The 20,139-nt window shown below is 36.9% G+C and overlaps 1 protein-coding gene across 1 annotated transcript in view; it reads left to right on the forward strand.

Annotated features, from left to right (window-relative positions):
• Positions 1–11,223: 11,223 nt before the first annotated feature.
• LOC145994610 (ras-related protein Rab-18-B-like) overlaps positions 11,224–20,139 on the forward strand; it is a 51,714-nt gene continuing 42,798 nt past the window's right edge. The window contains exon 1 of the mRNA XM_083130661.1: positions 11,224–11,473. Coding sequence (XP_082986787.1) covers positions 11,316–11,473 — 158 coding nt within the window. The 5' untranslated portion in view covers positions 11,224–11,315. The remainder of the gene's footprint in view (positions 11,474–20,139) is intronic.

Consider the following 20,139-nt stretch of genomic DNA (forward strand, 5'->3'; position numbering starts at 1 on the left):
GGAATAGTATACAGGGTGGGAAAGATTCAATTGGGCAGTTTTCGAACATTAGTAACCAATAAATCCAACAGCATACGGAAAAATTGGAAAGTACATTTTGTTGTCGATAGATGGCTGCATCATACGGTATGCTGTGAACGAGGTTGATCGCTGGATTGGCCGTCGAGGGCCTGTGGACTGGCCAGCCCGATCACCCGACATCAACCCACCAGACTTTTTCCATTGGGGTTACCTCAAACACAAGGTGTACGCTAATCCCATTGACAGTGAGCAACATATGCGTGAGGTAATTGTTCAGGAGTTCAAGAATGTTCAGGTTAACATGTGTAGGAAGGCGTGTGAAAATGTTGCTTTGCGTCTACAAGCCTGTGTTGACTTAGATGGTGCCCAGGTCGACCACTATCTTAAAAATCAATGACTTATGTGTGTGTGATTCCATTTTTGTAACAATTTTATAGCCGTTGGAATTGTTAACATTTGTCAATAAAAATAAAATGAAGAAAAAATAAAAATAACATCTAATCAAAAGCTGCCTAATTGAGTCTGGCCCACCCGGTATATCTACATAAGAAACTGTTACTTAAGCAAGAAAAATGAATGTACCTCGAGAAAAACCAGTCTACTCCGTTCCCTGCTATGTAGATGGCAATGTCTGTTCTCATCATCCCATTCATTACTCTTCACCACGAAATAAACTTTATCTGCAGAAAATAATACAGAAAGACTACTAATTCAGTAACGCACAACTTTGCTCTCGTTGTAAAAGCAAAGTTGTAATACTACAATTTTAGCATACGTGTAGTTAATTGTACATGATCAGAATGATATGTGTATATCTTATGGAACACTGTCCATTCAATGAACCTGTTGTGATCACTGACTGGACAAACTGAAGAAATGTTTAATTCGTGCTCTGTTTTAAACTAACTAGTGTCACACAAAAATATAAACAGTTCATATTATTAGATTACTATTGTTAATAAATGTTATAATAAAAACAATGTATTGCCGGCTCCCGTGGCGGAGTGGTTAGCACATCGCGCTACGACGCCAGGGGTCCCGGGTTCGAATCCTAGCCTGGGCATCGTTGTATGTGAGCAGTGGCGCAGGAACGTTTTGCATTTGGGGGGGGGTACAAAATTCAATATATATATATATATATATACGCACACACACATACTACTTCAAACCAAGTGTCACAATAATAATAATTATTATTATATTTAATTAAATTAAAATATTAATTAAATATGTAAATTAATTAATAATGAATTATTATTATTTCATGAATAGGTAAAACATAGTAAAATAATATAGATATAACAGCACGTATTCATTATCTAGCTTACGTGTAGTTAAGATCGACAAGATTTGCATAAAAACAACTGCCCTGGCAAGGAATTTAATGTCAAATAGAAAAATAATTGAATATTTATTAAATAACAAAAAAGGAGTTGGATCCAATTAATGAAAAATAAAGTTCCTGATTATGGATGATATTAGTAGTGTCCATAAATGTTTGGAACCCTTCAAAGCTGTATGCGTCAAATTCCTTGCCTTTCAATAAGTTCAGCGGAAATAATCATCGAACAAAAGCCAAACAATATTTTGATTATTTACTTTTACTACTTGGTAAGTCTTTCGGGGAGGGGGATCAGCAACCCCCCCTTAAATACGTCCTTGATATCTAAGTATGATGTGAAATATTATATTTTAGAAAAACACACACGAATGTCCTGTTATTTAATGCATATTTTGCATAAATATTTTTTTCTTTGTTTTTCTTAGAATTTAAAAAAAAAACGGATTTTAAAACCAGGTAAAAATTCTGAAACATATAAAGCTCTGGACCTCGTTCGGGGTTTGTTTTAATTTAACGGAACGGAAAATCAGGAGTTTTAAATGTGAAAATTGCGAACAAAGATACATCTATTCATTTTAATGCAGGTTGAGATTAAAGGGGATGAGGAGGATCTTGGGCCACCCCAACCAGAAATAATCATCTCCCACCCAATGGATATAGAAATTACATTATTAAATATATAATACTTATGAAGTTCCACTTCAGTTCTTTTCATTCTAATTTTAAAGTGCCATAGCTACGCATAAAAATATCTTAAAAAATTTATGGCAGATGTGTACCACATCCAATGCCTTTTAGAAGCCATGTATTTGGTATTTTCTCAGACACCTATGGGGCGTTGTATTAAAAAAGAAAATAAAACTCGAGTTGAGATGGTTCCCGATCAACTCACAAGAAGTTTAAGTTTGAAATATTTGTGAAACATTTGACAAAGCATTTATTTCTTATATGATTACAATTAGCTGTACCTAATGACACTCTGCAAGCACTTTATCATTACATATACAAAAACGAGGAAACAAGGGAAGTTATATGCTCATGACTTCTTTTTTTTTTTCAATCGTTGGTGGACAATATGAAGAGCCGGCCAAGGTTTCTTTTCGTATGTAATGGTATTAAATGCAGGTGCATGCGTGTGTTTTTGGGTGACATGTCAATTTCTCGTTTATGTGAAAAGGTAAACTTTAATGTAAGCAAAAGCATGTGCGCGTCACAGTTAAAAATTTTCGCATCTACAGAGAAAATCCAAAACGCATTCCCACCTCGCCGGCCTCCGTGACGATGGGGGTTAGCATAGCGCGCTATGACGTCAGAGGTACCAGGTTTGAATCCCGGCCTGGGCATGGGTGTTATTTGTGAGTGTATATCAATTTCATCATATCATCACTCATCCTCATCTTCGTGATTAGCCAAAAGTGGCAGAAATGCGAAGTAAAATAAATAAAATAAATGAATCAAACACCTTGTGAATCCATCCAATCCAAAATATACCAATAGAACCTGCAGTGAATCTAATTTATGTCGTTCATTCATCTGACTAATGTAATGTACAGTTTGACTTTAGGGTTTAACTTAAAATGGCGTTGTGTTTGTGTTGCATTCGATATCACAATTAGATTATAAGCAATTAATATCCAATTATAAGTATACCCTAATACATAGGTAAAAGTAAGTTCCCCTGATAAAGTCGCAAATTGCATCCTGTTTAAATGTATAGGAAAAATTTAATTTCACCTAGGAATGATATCGCTATGCGATGAGTCGAGAATTGTCACAGCCTCATCTCATCTCCTGTGTGGTGAGGTCCTTCTCGTTCTTGTTTGTGCTTATTTTTGTTTCGGTTTCCACTCTGAAGTTATTAAAACTTATTCTAGATTCACTTCATGCTCAAATAGGCTAATCGGGACTCGATTTCCAAAAAAATATCTTAAAATATAGGTTTAAGTATAGTTTTCCGTACACCATCTTACAAAGTTATGAAAAATATGGGTGAGCTACAGGAGTACATTGTACCCCCCCAAGTTGGTCTGTCGTGTCTCGTCTCGTTTGTGTAAATATTTCGTTTCGAAAAATTACATTTTAAACATTCAAAAGAAAATGGAGTCAGTCATATACTCTTCTGATGAAGATTTGTATCTTATCTTCGAATCGACGAGACCACTTCTTTAGCATTCGTCTGCAGCATGATTTTCTGAGAGCAAATATGGTTCCATCGTTCCACACACATTTTAAACAATTTTCATCTCCTTAAGGAGGTTACCAAGAACACAGGTCAATGAACTAACTAGTAGCAAGCACAATGTAATAGAATAAGTTTGCAATGGATTGAATTTCTGTGGTAAGAAAGATAATGCTCATAAATTATAAACAATATACACTTTTTTTATTGGGTGAATTGAAAATAGGTTCTTTTAACAGTAGCACCTTCCGTCTGCTGTAAAATTACCAAAAGGGGGTACAACTCGATTTACTAGGGTACAGTACCCCCTTTAAAAATTTGGGGGTACAATGTACCCCTGTACCCCCCCCCCGTTCCTGCGCCACTGTATGTGAGTGTTCATTCATCATATCATCACCATCTTCGCAAATTAGCCAAAAGTGGCACAAAAGGCGAAGTAAAATAAAGCAAATCAATCAATCAATCAAAAAACAATGTATTGTTATTATTACTATAAATACAAAAATCTAAACAAACTTGAAACACCTCGCGACAAAATTCTGCGTACGCCAATTATAGTTACAAAAATTGTAATTTCTATTTAGGAACTGTAGATACAAAATAGGAACAGTTTTCGATTTTTCTTTCTCTTTATGGAAATTAAAAAGAGAAAAAAAGAGAGAGAGAGAGAGAAAGTGCATTTTCCCCTCCCTGCCTCTCCCACATAATGATATATCCAAGATTCAAGACATGAAAGCGCGCTGTGTTTACTATTCCATTTCATGAATGTTTGAGAATCTTTTGTCATCAAATTACGGATTTACTATCCATGAAAAATTCGTTACGTGTTAAAAGAACGATAATTCATGTTTGTTTTCTTCGTTCGCCTGCGCGCCAGATGGTCAACTGCTTCACAACAAACACATTTTCGTCCTTCCTCCCTTGCAAGCGATTGTGTTTGTTTCCCCTCAGGTACCCCACCCCACCCCAACTGCTCTCCCGTCAGCCGTGAACCGTAAACAGCGAATGCCTACATTCAACGATCTCATATGAAGATCTGTTTCCATGTGTAGGTAATCTTTTATACTTTTTTAAAATCATTTCGCTGTTTCTTTAACATAACTTGTGTAGGTTCGTTAGGGACTATTTACTGTGTCGGAGCTCTACGAGGAAGTAGAAGCTGAGACCCAAGCAAACTGTGAAGACTGCCAATCTCGTGACGTACTCGGTTACGTCCGAGATACGTTACAGAGTAAGCCACGCAAAAACCAACCCACATGACCCTCCTTTTTTTCTTCTTCTTCCTCAGATTCGACTTTCGTCAAATGTATGAAGGAGCCTTAACCTGTGCCGTGGCTTTTATCGCTTACAATGACAATGCAAGCCGCCCAGCCTTTGTTGGTTTGTTTTTGTAAATACATACCCCTCGATCTTCCACTAAGCGTTTGTTAATGGCCAGGCAGGAAAGAAGACTGATTGTTTGAAACTCTCATCTGTAACAATGCAAGTCTTAAAAAAAAAGAAAAACACATGAATACTGCTGATCTATCTACCTTGACTGCTGATAAGTGAGTGAGTGAGTGCAGCTTTCGCGTGGACCGCAACTAGTTTTTGTCTTACTGGATTCTCTGGCTGGTGCATTCAGTTTGTTGCTAGTGCGTTTGCGATTTGGTGTTTTTTTTTTATGCAGCAGGCAGCGTGAAGCGAACAAAGTTAAGTGGGGCGGCTTTTCGTAAACTTGCAAACGAAAAGCGTGAAAGAGAAGCAACCTTACAGAAAAAGCTTGGTACAGTGGACACGTTTTTTAGGCGAAAGGAACAAGTGATTTCCGAAAGCAGTCCAAAAATTGAAGTGGAAGCGACTACATCGAGTGAACTCTGTGAAACGCAAAATGTCGAAAATATTGTGGGTTTAGTGGAGGATGAAAGTGCACCTGAGATAGTGTCCCCTCAGTTCGTAGGAGTTCCTGATTGACAGTGAGAGTGCAAATTTCGTTAGTGACGATCCTGCCGAGTGGTGTCTGAATGAGTCTACAATTGACATTCTTCTAAGACGTGGAATTAATCAGAATGTTGAAAACGATTTTTCTAAATCGCAAAGACTCATAGCAGGCAAGACAAGATTTTTAAATAATAGTGTTTTTTTCGTAAACTTGTAAATGGAGAATCAATTTTGCGGAATTATTTGTTATATTCGTGCAGCACTGGTGCCGTTTATTGTGCATCATGCAGGTTGTTCAAGGGCAAGACAAACATCGCAACTCAGGGCATTTCAGACTGGAAAAACATTTCAATTATTCTAGCATCACACGAAAATTCTGAAGAACACAAAAAGTACGAGTTGGCACTCTTAACAAGGCAGAAATCTGTTGGGACCTTGGGGAACCATTTTCAATCACATATTCAGACGGAACTTGCGTACTGGGTCAGTGCAAATAAGTTACTACTTTTCTTTTGAGAAGGGGCACATTACGTTTGTGCCTAGGGGCGGCGAGGAAGCTTAATCCGCCACTGTTCCTGGTACCTTCTGAAATAGAAGAATCCGACAGCCACTCCTTGCTTTCCACATCCCCTCCTCCCAGTGGTATCGCGTTGGGCTGCCAGCCAGAAATACACAACTTAACATCTTTCACAACCCCACCCGACACCCTCCAGGAATCACCTATGGATCCAAGCCTCACTTCTCTCTCTCAACAACTCATGTCATCTCCCCCCACCGCCCCTTTGTTGCAAGTAAACAGCGCAGTTGCAACGAGTACCCCCTGGCGTTCACTCCGGAATCTCGACCTTCACTTAGCCTAATCCCAACGCACCGGCCTTCAAACCCTCTGAAAAATATCCTAACTTTTGCAAACCTATACTCTTCAAACCACCTATACCAGAAGAAACATGCAAAAACCATAAATCCAGAAAAAAATATCCGACGATTTCGAAATATCTCTACGCCTAAGCAGGTTAGAACTGAAAGGAAACTTTTCAACTGCGCCGAGACTCATAATAATATACGAACATGACAAAGGAAGAAGTATTACTTTCCATACCCGTAGGCTATAGATAAATTAACTTTTGCTTCAAATAATATACCATTCACAGAAGACGAACTATTTAAACTTGTCAAAGAGATTTTCTCACGAAGGAGAGTGCCCATGGAGCTTGGATACATTTATGCTGGCTTCGCGAGTACGTATGGAAGAGTCGCGTACAACAAAGACTGGCCTGGTCGTATTGTTATCAGTTGAGACCGGATTTTAAAGAGAAACATTTTCCTCTAAAAGGGACAAAAAAAGGTAAAATTATTGCAAAAAAAAATTTAAAAAAATGAAAAACGACTATAGCTTTTCCTTGCATTTCACTAATAATATTATTTTTAAATGAAAGCACAATATATACCATTAATACATAAAAATGGATACATTAAAACGAAACCCCCGTTTTTTTAAAAAAAACATCTTCCTTGGTCCCTTTATTGACAATATATATAATATTTTGTACGACTGTCTTTTCCCTGAACAAATCATTCAACAATTATCTATTTGATGCAGTTTAGAGGGGAGGAAACAAGCGCCTTCTATCTAACCTTCCCTCCATGAGTGTTGGGAGAGCGTTGCAGCGATTGTTGAAACAATGCGATCAGGGCTTACGCAGCAACAAACGCATTGAAAGTGTACTTATCTGCAGGGGCGTAACTAGGCTGGGGCAGCCGGGGCGGTGCCCCTAGGCACCCGAGGTAAAGGGGTCCCGAAAAGACAGAAGACGTAAGTTAAAGATAAGGTAAAGTTTATTATAGACTGGTCAATGTATAGTCTTGGAGCACATGAATTCCGTCCTTAGGAATTTTTCAAGGTGGAACGACGTTTCATGAGGGTGCCTCCCCACCCCCCCCAACCAACGTTATGCTGTACTGGATCATTTCTTCATGTCTTACGTTTATACCTATAATGTAATTATTACAAATATATTGTAAGAAATGTTTATTAGTGTTAAAAAATTCGACATATAAATCTGAATTTTGTAAAAGAAAAGAAGAATATTATAAAAATAAAGCGAAATACACTTTCATCGGTTAAAGAGAAGCTCTATTCTTTTACAAGATAAATGAAGCTTGTATACTAGCAATACAATGATGGGAAAAATTATTTTCAACTGATAACAGAAAAGATTAATTGTATCAAAATTCATTTAGTCACAGTTACTGGAATAATAAATAGAATTTTGGATAAAAATTTTAACCTTTTTTTTTTTTTTTTTTTTTTTTTTACGTATTAGAAGTTTAATTTGATCACTAGCGCCCCCAGAAATCAGCTCCTACCGCGGTCGGTCCGCTTGCTCCACCCAAGGGCAGAGTTAAAATTACGGTCAAAGTAGGCAGCGTTTTTAGGATGATGGAAATGGGAATTGGATTTTCGGCAATATCACTGGGAAGGAAGTTTGAAACAGCAGAATTACCGATACGTCTCCTTCTATTGTCTTCTGAACCAACTTCAACTGATGAAATACCTTCAAATTCCTCTATACTAGCATCAGAATGACTTTTATGGATGGCATCATCAAGTTTAGGCTTTTTACTATCTTGTCTAAGATTGAAGCATTCCACCGAATAACGCTGTATGGCACATTTCAGTGATTGCGAGAACAACCGATAAAACCTGTAGTATGTTACTGTACTACAATAGAAAAAAACATAAAACCTCATGCAAGCACAGTATCAATCTTTGAGCAACATCCTACCTTATAACTGGCCAGCTTGTAGCCCGTAGTCGCAGGGCCGCAGTATGATTCCATTGGTAACTCAGCACATTCCCAAAAGTGCCATACAGCGTTATTCGGTGGAATGCTTCATTATCGGTAACTCGTTTACCCGACATGTTAAGCCCTCTTTATCTGCCGAGAGGCTGCAACTTAAAATAAATTAGGGGAAGGGGGCCAGGTTGGCATACAATATTTTATATATGTAAATATATACCTATATCTGTCCCTATACGTGAATTGGGGGGGGGGGGGTGTGTGGCAGAAAATGCCCTGCCTCCCCGAAGTCTAGCATACCAGACTAATTAAAATTTTACCTTCACACAGACCAAGCCAGAAAAGATTAAACGAGCGTTGATTTACACGAACTTTCTCCAAATATTGATTGTGATTGACTTGCTTTATTTTACTTCGCTTTTTGTGCCACTTTTGGCTAATTTGCGAAGATGGAGATAATTGATGAAATTTGATGAATACACACTCACAAACAGCCATGCCCTGGCCGGAATTCGAACCCGGGCCGGGACCCCCTGACGTCGTAACGCGATGTGCTAACCACTCCGCCACGGGGTCTGCTTTTCTACAAATAATAGCAATATATATATATATATATATATATATATATATGCGGGTATAATACGTAAACGCACACCATCATGCCACAAACTCCGCCAACTGCTCGCAAACTAAAAATAGAACGTTGCGAATGAACAACAGCTGATAAAATTGATTTGTTTAATTGTAAATGAAGTCGAGAAAGGAAGACAAATATCAAAGACACCGCTGCTCCAAGAAACACAAGAGAACAAGACAACAATCGTCAAGAGTGGAAACCCAGGAGCGTATATTCTAGGCTAGCTGGGCTATCTGCGAAGCCTGAAGTCTAAAGGATAAAATACAGGAGAAAAATCGATCAGAAATTGTAAATAATAATATTCATATCAGTGAGATGAAGATGCTGATTCTGGAGTTGGCAACGTGATTTCTTATGAGTAGGCAACCTAATTTCCTATGAGTTGGCAACCTGATTTCTTATGAGTTGGCAAACCTGATTTCCTATGAGTTGGCAACCTGATTTCCTATGAGTTGGCAAACCTGATTTCCTATGAGTTGGCAACCTGATTTCCTATGAGTTGGCAACCTGATTTCCTATGAGTTGGCAAACCTGATTTCCTATGAGTTGGCAACCTGATTTCCTATGAGTTGGCAACCTGATTTCCTATGAGTTGGCAACCTGATTTCCTATGAGTTGGCAACCTGATTTCCTATGAGTTGGCAACCTGATTTCTTAGGAGTTGGTAAACTTATTTCTATTCATAGCCTAGGACCACGTGACATAGTGAGATAGCCCACATCTTGGACTCAGTATACGCCACTGTGGAAACCGATTAACGAAAAGTACTCCAGCATGTCCTAACTGCGAACAAATGACGATTTGTTTACGTTTATATTTCAATCACACGTTAATGAAAGGGAGAAACCCAACTGCCAGAAACGTTCTTCATTTTTTTAAAAAAATAAAACCGACTTATGTTAGTCAATTGTTAAGGCCGCTTTGTGTGCTTTATATTATAATTCTTTACTAGGTTGTTACTTTGCGTTATCTAAATAAAATATATCATGTATTTATTCTATTTGGGTGGGCCTCTACCCCCCCCCCCCTTGGCTAAGTATTAGTAAAAAAAAGCCAAAGGCAGAAGAAGATGGCAAAAGAAGGGCTGACTACTAAAAAAAAAGTATGCGTAACCCCGTCCTTTCGAAAATCATGGCCACACCACTGAATGAGAACATTTATCGGTGACGTCCAGTAGCGTACGCAGGATTTCATCAAGGGGGGGGGTTATAGCGAAAAATTTCTACAAATTCACATTACCATTGTTTTATTATACTTTAATTAATTAATAATAATCATAATTAAGTAATTAATAATACTTATAATTAATTAATTAATATAATTACTACTAATAGTACTACTAATGCAGCTGCTGTTACTACTTATATCACTACTATTATTAAGTAGTAGAGATCTACATAAATATATATTTATGAAAGCAAAAGAACAAAATTACATTTTTTTGTTTCTATGTTACGAAATAATTGTCTAGTCAACGGTTATTTGTATATGATAGGTGAGACAAGTGTGAGAAAATCCATAAAAACAAGCAAATATATTAAATTTATTGAAATAATCAAAATATGAAACTCATTCATGGAGCCGCGCTGGTCTAGTCTGACAACCTCGTGGGAGATCAGGGTTCGATTCCCGGAATTGGTTGGAATTTTTCCAGCCTTGTCTCCGCACCCAGCCTCATATCAATGGGTACCTGAGAGCAACCCTTGGGGATAAAGGCTGTCGGAGCATGGTGCTGATCACATCCCCTGCAAAATGGCCGAGATCGAGAATGACTGGCACGGTGCTATATGAACGGGGAAATTTACATTACCTTTACCTGCGACGAAGCAAGGAATTTTCACAATTCACACGAGAGTCACTGCGCGACTTTTTTGCAAAAAAAAATTGCAAAATTGAACTTTGCGGCCGCTTAGATTGTGTTTGGAATGTTGTGTTTTTCTCCATGCTGCATGGAAATAATAATTCAAATTATTATTATTGGTAGACTATTATTATTATTATTATTGTTACTGTCGCAGATCTTTGACTTTGATAAATTAGCCACTTTTATTTTTTTCTACAGCATTTTCCATAATATTTCAAAAGCTCAAGGGGGGGGGTTAAACCCGGTAACCCCCCCCTTGCGTACGCCACTGGTGACGTCAACGAAAGGTTAGTTTCACTTTGTGCTATAAGTGAGACCCGTCACGGACACACAGAAATGTCAAACATAGTCAAACTCGTGAGTCGGTGCAATACATAAGGTTGATAGGGCCAAAAGAAAGAAGAAGAAGAGTCGGGTCATTCCCGATCTCCCGAAGTTCCATAAACGATTGTAGAGTGTAATCTGCTAGAGAAGTCATCCAAAACATGTTTTTTTTTTTTACTTTGATGTATGTGCTGTACTTAAAGAGTACGTGAGGCCAATTGCAAGCAATGTTTGGAAAAGGTAGAAAAAAACAAAGGTTATGGACAGAATTCCCACCAAACAATGACGAATTTACTACCAAGGAAGAAGATGATTTTGAAATGGTGAATACGATCCAAGATATGCATATTATAATTGTTGGTGAGGCAGCTGTCGGCAAATCAAGGTATGTATGTAATAAAGCAACCAGTTGGTGTTAAATGTGCTAATAAGACTAGAGGACGTATGCCCCCCCCTCCCCTCACACCTATGTTAACAAGGTTCTGTGCAACAAGCTACAGAAGCAGATTCTAATTGAAAATGTTTGGGTAACGGTTCAGATTGTTTTATAATTTCTCCAACCACAAAGACTAATTATCGTAGAATTTTGGAAATCATTGTCACACGAAATTTGAACCTTCCATAAAGTTATGAGCACTGTTTGCACTCGAAAAAAGTTATTTATGTTGATAAAAACAACTGAAAATTACCTTACGCACTTCTTATGACCAAGATATTCTCCGTCGACAAGCGACAGTAAATATCGTAGAAGCGTGGGAATGAATGTAGAAGTAAATCGGAACCTTAGTAGAATGCATTTAGGGACTTTATTTTAACGTCGGTGATCTTAGCACCGAATTGAAATGTTATTTTAATGCTAAGGGAACTAAACCTAACCTGCATAACCTAACCACGAAAACATAAATTAAACAAAACCTTAAGTAATCGCTAAAACTCGGCAGTATGTGTTAACAGACGTGCATCCAAATCAGACAGTGTAAAAATTGCATTCGTAGCATGATGAAATCGCAATGAAACAAAAGGAACTGAAACCGGAAACATTTTCTGCATGAGGCAATTATTCAATATACATTAAATTGTCGAAAATGAAGAAAATTTACAATAAAGGGGCACAATTACAAACTGCTTTCTACAAACATTAACGCAATACAAATATTTGCGTTCAAGCATGCCATTCATACATAATTTAGGCCATTTTCTATGTCATATTCTCTTTATACAAAGATGCAAAATTTATGACAAATATACACAAATATTTCATTGAGAACACAGAAAATAAACACAACATTATACACAAAAATCATTTGGGTACACATTGTTTGCTTTCAATAGCTCTCTTCTTTTTTCTTCTGTACAATTGAAAAGTTTAAGATATGTTAAGTTCTCCTTTTGTTTCTTTGCTGGCGTCGACAATGATATTAAATGTGCTTGGTTATTCTTAACGTCCTTGACTTGATAAGGACCAACATATAAGCTGAAAAATTTGTGAATGCTATCACTAATAGCTTTGCTTTTAAGATGGTTTCTAAGAAGAACCAGGTCACCAGATTTTATCGAGATTCTTAGGTTCATTAAAATCCCTTTTAATATTTTGTTTTTTCTGTTTTATATTTGCTTCAGCCATTGTCTTCCAGGGTAAATGTTTCAAGTCATCTGGGCAACTTATTTTGTCTATTATTTCATCGTGATAATCAACATGCATAAAAAGTTCAGATGGTGTGAAACCAGTTGTTTCAGATTTTGAATTATTCAATAGATGAACGACAATATTCACATAATTAAACCAAAGTTTATGGTTATACTACTTACAAAACATTCTTAATAGTCTCACCAGCTCTTTATTATAACGTTCAATAGGATTGGCAAAAGGTGCATATGATGAAGTTAACACATGTTTAACACTCACAAAATCCAAATAACTTTTAAATTCAGTTGACTTTAATTGCGAACCATTGTCGGTGAGAATTACCTTACACTTTGGGTAATGATTAAAGTAAATTCCAAACTTGTTAATTATTTCCTTTGAGGTTGCACGTCGAAGACAATAAACCATCACAAATTTACTCATTACATCTATCATTACTCATGCTGTTTATACAAAACATCTCCAATTAAAGCACTAGGAACTATTATCTTCCAATTATCATCTACATAAGGTTTGAAAAATAGTATGCCATCATGAACGGAATACTTCCTTTTAATTATCAGATTTACTTCGTGGGACTCCAATTTTCTTCTTAATGACAAACAAAGTGGATCTTTCTCTTGTGCACTTCGCCAGAAATTGGGTTCTACATCAGAGATTACATGATTTACGTACATTTCTTTAATCGTAGTCACTGGTGATTTACTAATAGGATAACGACTTAACGTATCAGCAACTGGATTTTGAGAACCAGATACATGTTCGATTGTAAAGTTGTATGATTGTAGCTTAAGTGCCCATCGGTTCAACCTAGGGTTCAGTGTCCTTACTGATTCTAGCCAGCACAAAGATTTGTGATCACTGTAGATTGTAAAATGTCTTCCAGTAATATAAACTGTAAACTTTTCCACTGCATAAAGAATAGCAAGGCATTCTATTTCATGTGTGTGTACTGTACGTGGTTTCAACTCCTTTCAAAGTGCGACTGATATACTGAATGACATTTCCATTTCCATCTTCATCCGGTTGCCAAAGTACTGCTCCTACGCTGATCTTGGAACCATCAACATTAATACAGAATTCCTTATTAAAATCAGGTTGTACTAATGATGAAGATGATAAGATTAATTTCTTTAGGTTATTAAAGGACTGCTGATGATCTTCCGTCCAGCAGTTTGAGTTTCCTTTCAGTAATTAATACACAGGAGCAGCAGCGCAGCAGCAGTTGCAAAATTTCGCACAACTTTTCTTCTCCAGTTATCCAAACCCAGAAAACGAAGAACATCCTTCTTACATTTTGGAACTGGAAATTCGGAGATTGCCTTATTGCGCTCTGGATCTACTTTTATTTCATTGCCAGATATTACATATCCTAGAAATTTAATTTCAGTCGTAATGAACCTGCACTTAGACAATTTTACAAACATATTGACCTTATGAAGTGTGTCTAGCACATATTTCAATTGAACATAATGAGAAGACAAATCAGGTGAAAATATAAGATCATCATCTTTGTAACAGATGAGGAACAAACTTGTAGATGAATTAAAAATCTGATTCATTCTTTCTACAAAAACAGATACAGCTGACGTTATGCCGAACGGCAAGAATTTAAAAACGTACTGTCGGCCTCTGTATGAAAATGCCATATAGCCTACTTGTAAGAGCACTCTGTAAGTGGAATTTGGAAATAACCCGATGATAAATCCAAGGTTGAAAACACTGTAGCTCCTTAGAATCTCTGAAGTAGTTCATTAATCGGTTCCACATGAACAAGAGGAGATATCACATGTTTATTTAAACAACAAAAATCAACAACTGGCCGCCACTGTCCACCAGCTTTTGGTACTACATGTAGCGGATTTAAATAAGGTGAAGCCGATTCTTGAATGACTCCCCAAGACTTTCATTTAGTGAGTTCCTTCTCCAAATCATCTCTTCGAGCTATAGGTATAGGATATATGGGACCCACAATTGTTTCTGTTGTATTTAATTTAATCTTGTAAGGCTGTACTGTAGCTTGCCTTGGTTTATCAGAAAACAATGCTCTGAAACTTAACAATAACTTAAAAAATAAATCAATCATACATTTCATCACTAGCAGTCAACAAACTATTATCAGCTAATGAAGCTTTAAGATCGGTTTCTGATGCTAAGTAGTTTTCATCCTCTTCCTCAGAATTCTTAGCAAATGTTACAAAGTTACTTTGAAGAGAACATGTCAGTCGTTTCTTGAAATCAATTATTGCTCCGAAGCGCCAAATAAATGGCAATCCTAATATTACTTCAGCATGTAACGGCTTAATAACATATAACTCTATATGAAAGTGCTCTGAAGCTATTATTAAACTAATATTCTTAGAACCAATAACTAAATCTTTTGTCACCAGCAAAATAAAATAATTTAACATTATCCACTGAATCTAATCTAGCAGTAGGAATAATAGTTTTCAATTTTAACCAAGTTGCATAATCCATTAAATTTTCTTGACTCCCACAATCAATAATACAGTTAATGGTAAAATCACAAATTTGACCTGGCAACACAATAACTCTTCTGTTTGAAACTAGAACACTGTCATCATCCATTACCTATTCTGGTTCAGCTTCATACCAATCGAGTACAAAGTTTATAGTAAGAACTTCCTTTTCCGAATACTTGGGAACAATAGATGTGTTGCTCTAAAAATTGAGATTATCTTCAATTGATGTTGGAGTATAGTAATGAATATGCTCCTTGTAATTAACTGGACAGAGGAACCAGAGCTCATTACTCTGCCTTACATGTTTAAGGATGAGTGTTCACTTGTATTAGCAGTCGTTCCTGTTAAATTGCACACTCCACTACTCGAAGGTACTTGACTTTGGGTCACGTTACTTCTAGTTCTGGATTGTGGTAACAAATTGGAATTATTACCATACCACAAAGAGTTATTCGCTGGATATATACTTGGCCAAGTTACTGTACTACTGCAAGAAGTAAATGGTGTAGTCCAGGGAGAGAAAATCCACGGTTGAGTAGGATATTGAACCATGGAATTTGGATTATTTGCATTTCACTGAGGTAAAGGTATAGATGGATTCACCTGCATACTCTGCGAAGGCCTTAACCACAGTTCAGCTAAAGAAGGTTGAGATTGTTCAGTGTTGCTTCGTACTGTGGTCCAATTACATTTACCCTGTTGTTTCCTTACTGGACGTTTATTATAACCACTTTGTGTATTTGGTTGAACACTATTCGGAGATGAAAAGTCTTCATCCGTTCGTAAAGTATTTTGGATTGGGTGATTTGAGCATGGATTTGATTGCTGAACGTTGCACGAAATTCTTCTTGCACCACCAATTGTTGTAGGTTTGGTATTTTGGGAATATGCAAAATTTCTGGTCTTACGAAAATCTGGCGTTTTGACAGAAACTAGTCCAACATTGAATGATTGTTTGGATTTGTTGTTCAGAAATTTGGTTGTCTTATTTCTTCTCATAAATTCTTCCTGGTCGTCTGGAACTCTAAAAGCTTTGTGTTTTCCGGAATGAACCAAATCAATTCTGTCTAAAATAGATATCACCCTGTCCATACTTGGTATGTCATGACATGACACATATTCTGACACATTTCTCGGTATTTGTCGCAACACTAACTGAATCATATCAGATTCGGATGGGTTTTCTTCCAAATTTGAATAGGCAGAATAGAGTTTCAATGCAAAAGTAGCTAAGTTTTCATCAACATTAGGATCATATTTTCTTGTTCGTAGAGCTGCCAATTGTGCTTGTACTACTTGTTCAGAAGCATAATGATGCAAAAACTTTCCTACAATATCCTGAAAACATGAAAATCTCTTCTTATGAGAATTATACCATAACAATGCCTTGCCGTAAAAACACTTATATATACTATTCAGCCTGTATTCCTCCGGAACTCCCATTATATTGAATGTTGAAACTAACTGATCAATATAGTCTCTAGGACTTCGTTTCTCTAAATTTCCCCCGAACATTGGGAGTAGGTTCAAGTCACTCACTTTTAATATGCGTTGCATAGTCTCGTTACAGCCAGTTACTATTGCTTGTGAAGGACGGTTATTCAACGAAGTCATCGAATTCTGAAGACGTGTCGTCATTGGGTCAAACAGTACTGTAGTTACTACTGTGCTATCCTGATTATTCAGACTTATGAAATGTACATTACTTCTGGCAGTACTAAAACCTGTGCCGCTATTATATGTAGCATTAATTCGTTCAGAATTATTGTGTAACACGCAACTATTTCTGCAAACTGTTATTGGGCTGGAATTTGTATGAATGCTACAGTTAATAGAATCCGTAGTCTTAGCATTTGTTGAACAGCCCAGGAAACAAGCATGGACATTGCTAGTACAATTTTCAGGTGAGTTGTGAACAGAACAGGTGTTAAATTGCCCTTGTAAGAAATTATCACAACTGCATAAATTTCGTGAGACATATGAATTAGTGAAAAAAGCGTTTGCACAGTGTTTAGAATTAACATTATTGATGGCCTGATAACGCTCCGTAACTAATCTTCTTCTCTTCGTACTCTTGCCCTTGTACATTTGCTTTACATGTGTAGTATTCGAATCTTCACTCCCAAAATCTGTTACATCTGTATCGGATGAAGTTGCGTTTGTATTTTTGCCTTTAAAAGAAACAAATTTCTTCTTTCTCTTAACATGGTTTCTAGTTAAAGCTGTTAGTGGAGTAGTTTGTGCAATTTGAGAATTTACATAGACTTGATTGGCTTCAGACACGTCAGATATTTTATGAACAGTTGGTGCATTATCATTCTCAGGAGCTAACACTTTTGTACTACTAATGTGCCCTATTTTCGTTTTAATATCACCAATCTCATCTTCTAAGCGAGAAATAGATACTTGTTGTTCATTTAGTGTAATTTTAACAGCACTTACATTGCAGACTTGTTCTTCCGCTTGTGACGTTAGTTCGACGAGATGTTCCTGATGAGATGAAGTATTTGCAATAAGTGATTCTATATTAGACTGTACACCACTTAATTCCTCTTTAACCTCATTTTTAAGGGTGTTAGTATTTATTTTACAAGCATCAGCCACCTGTTTTATTTCGTCTCGGAGTTCAGCGCGAAAAGTAACAAGAGACTGATTGAAACTTTCTGAAAGAGTCGCTGTTATTAACTCCTGACTTTCAGAAAACTTTTTCATTTCATCAGTGAGTTGCTGTTTCATCTGTTCTTGGCTGTCTGTAAGCTGCTGTTTTATCTGCACTTGGCTGTCTGTAAGCTGTTTCATCTGTGCTTGGCTGTCTGTAAGCTGCTGTTTCATCTGTGATTGACTGTAAGCTGCTGTTTCATCTGCGCTTGACTGTAAGCTGGTGTTTCATCTGCTCTTAACTTTCTGTAAACTGCAACCGAATATCATCCATTTTATGAATTATTGTCTCCAATAATGTATTAAAATTAGTATCTTTATTGTGTTCAGTTCTATGCTGGCCAAACATCAGATCACATACTTTGCACAAGTACTGTTCAAATGTATCAGAATTACTGGAATGTAACGCTGCTAACTGTAGACATTTCCACATTTGCGACAAGTTATACACTTAGCATTCTTATCTGGATCCTTACAACAATCCAAATTTTCAATATTGATTTCCACATTGTGAGATATCAAGCTTTCATCAATCATGTGTCCTTTTCGTGTTGATCTTTTCCCTTTATCTGTCATTATTTAACTATATATTGTTAAGAAAAATGTATAGCTAAACACTTATTGATTCGAGTCCTGTCACAGTCACCAAATTATTGAAACCTACACATTTTTATCAACATAAAACTAGATTCCAATATTAATATTTCTTGTATTCATAACTTAGACATGGTACATAACTTTTTACAAACTGTTTACTATATTCGATAGTCATTTGTTTCATTTTGAACACGTACGTTCATAAATTCACATTACAAACTCAACATAACACAACATTGTAACTATTGTGCTCGTCACAGAACTTGGGCCAATGTTTGTCCACATTGAAAAACACCATTCGGTAAAATTTTCGAAGCCGGGAAACGCCTCTAACTCATTTATTCTGTTATTTTCAACATTCGTACTTAGCTATTCTGCATTGCGAAAGATTGTTGAAGATGGGACTTCGCTTTTTTTAACGAAATTAGTATCTATTGTCGATATATCGAGTAATTATTGTTCGTTCTTTTATCGCTTCCTGAACACGCAAAAAGGTGGGCAAATCTTGACTAGCATTGTCGATATGCTGTGTTTCAAATGGCAAAGCAGTGTTTCAACCTTCTTAACAGAAAAATTCCCGCATAGTCCCGAAAACCATTCACGCATAGCCCCAAAAACCATTCTGGATCGTATAACTATCCACGAATAGCCCCAAAAACCATTCACGATAGCCTGACGCACCATCATGGTAAGGTTAGGTTGCTTTAGGTTGGTCAATATAGTGAAAAACTGTGTTTGGAAACACTTAACGGGGATTATGTCATCAGATGCTCGCAACATCCGGTTCAAGTACATGGATGGAAATGCAAGCAACAGCTTTCTTGCATTGGTCGGACATTATTATAGAAAAATACATGAATTAGCGGCCAAATACATTGGAAAAATGCGAGAAAACACTTCTACGACCTTCCGAAATTCCACAGAAACTCAATTCTGTAAGTACTTTCTCCTGTAAATTTGAAGAAATCCGTTTTGCGGCTTTGAAAATTTTACCAATAAACAAGAATTTTGCTCCCGAAATATGACCTGTGTAAGCAGTGCCTGAAGTGGACAACGTTGTCTGGAAAGATGTTTGGACGAGCCTTGTGCTTAGCTGGCGGTATCCTCGGTGACAATCTGACAGATAGAGGGGCTACTTTGGGAAACTTTTGCTAGCCGGGGGAATACTATTTGGCCCAGGTTCCTTTTGTTTTATTCACGTTATGTATGCATATTTTACATGGATCGATTTCGATTTACGTCTGTTAACACACACTGCAGAGTTTTAGCGATTACTTACTGTGTTTCCTTGACACTGGTTTTTCACTTCCATATAATTCTTGCAGGCCAAAATGTTCCAAGATTTTGTTCAATACATGCTTTCGTAGTTAGCAGGATCAGGTTATTTCCCTTAGAACTTCAATAATATCCCTAAATCCTTTTCTAGTTAGGTAGTACTCTGTGTAATGCATCAAGCATGCGAAAGTTTTGTGCAAGGTAACTCCAACATCTTATTTTACCCATAAATTGGACTTTTTCAAAAAGAAAACTGTGCTGATTAGTTTCAGGAAGGTTCCAAATTACTTCTACATTCATTCCCACCATTCTAAAATACTTGCTGTTGCTTGTTTCAATGGTGAATGCCTTGTCCATGGGTAGTGTGCATTCTTATGTAAGGTAATTTGTAAG

This window comes from Lepisma saccharinum, chromosome 11 (genome assembly GCF_977018435.1).
Source record: "Lepisma saccharinum chromosome 11, izLepSacc3.1, whole genome shotgun sequence".
NCBI lineage: Eukaryota > Metazoa > Arthropoda > Insecta > Zygentoma > Lepismatidae > Lepisma > Lepisma saccharinum.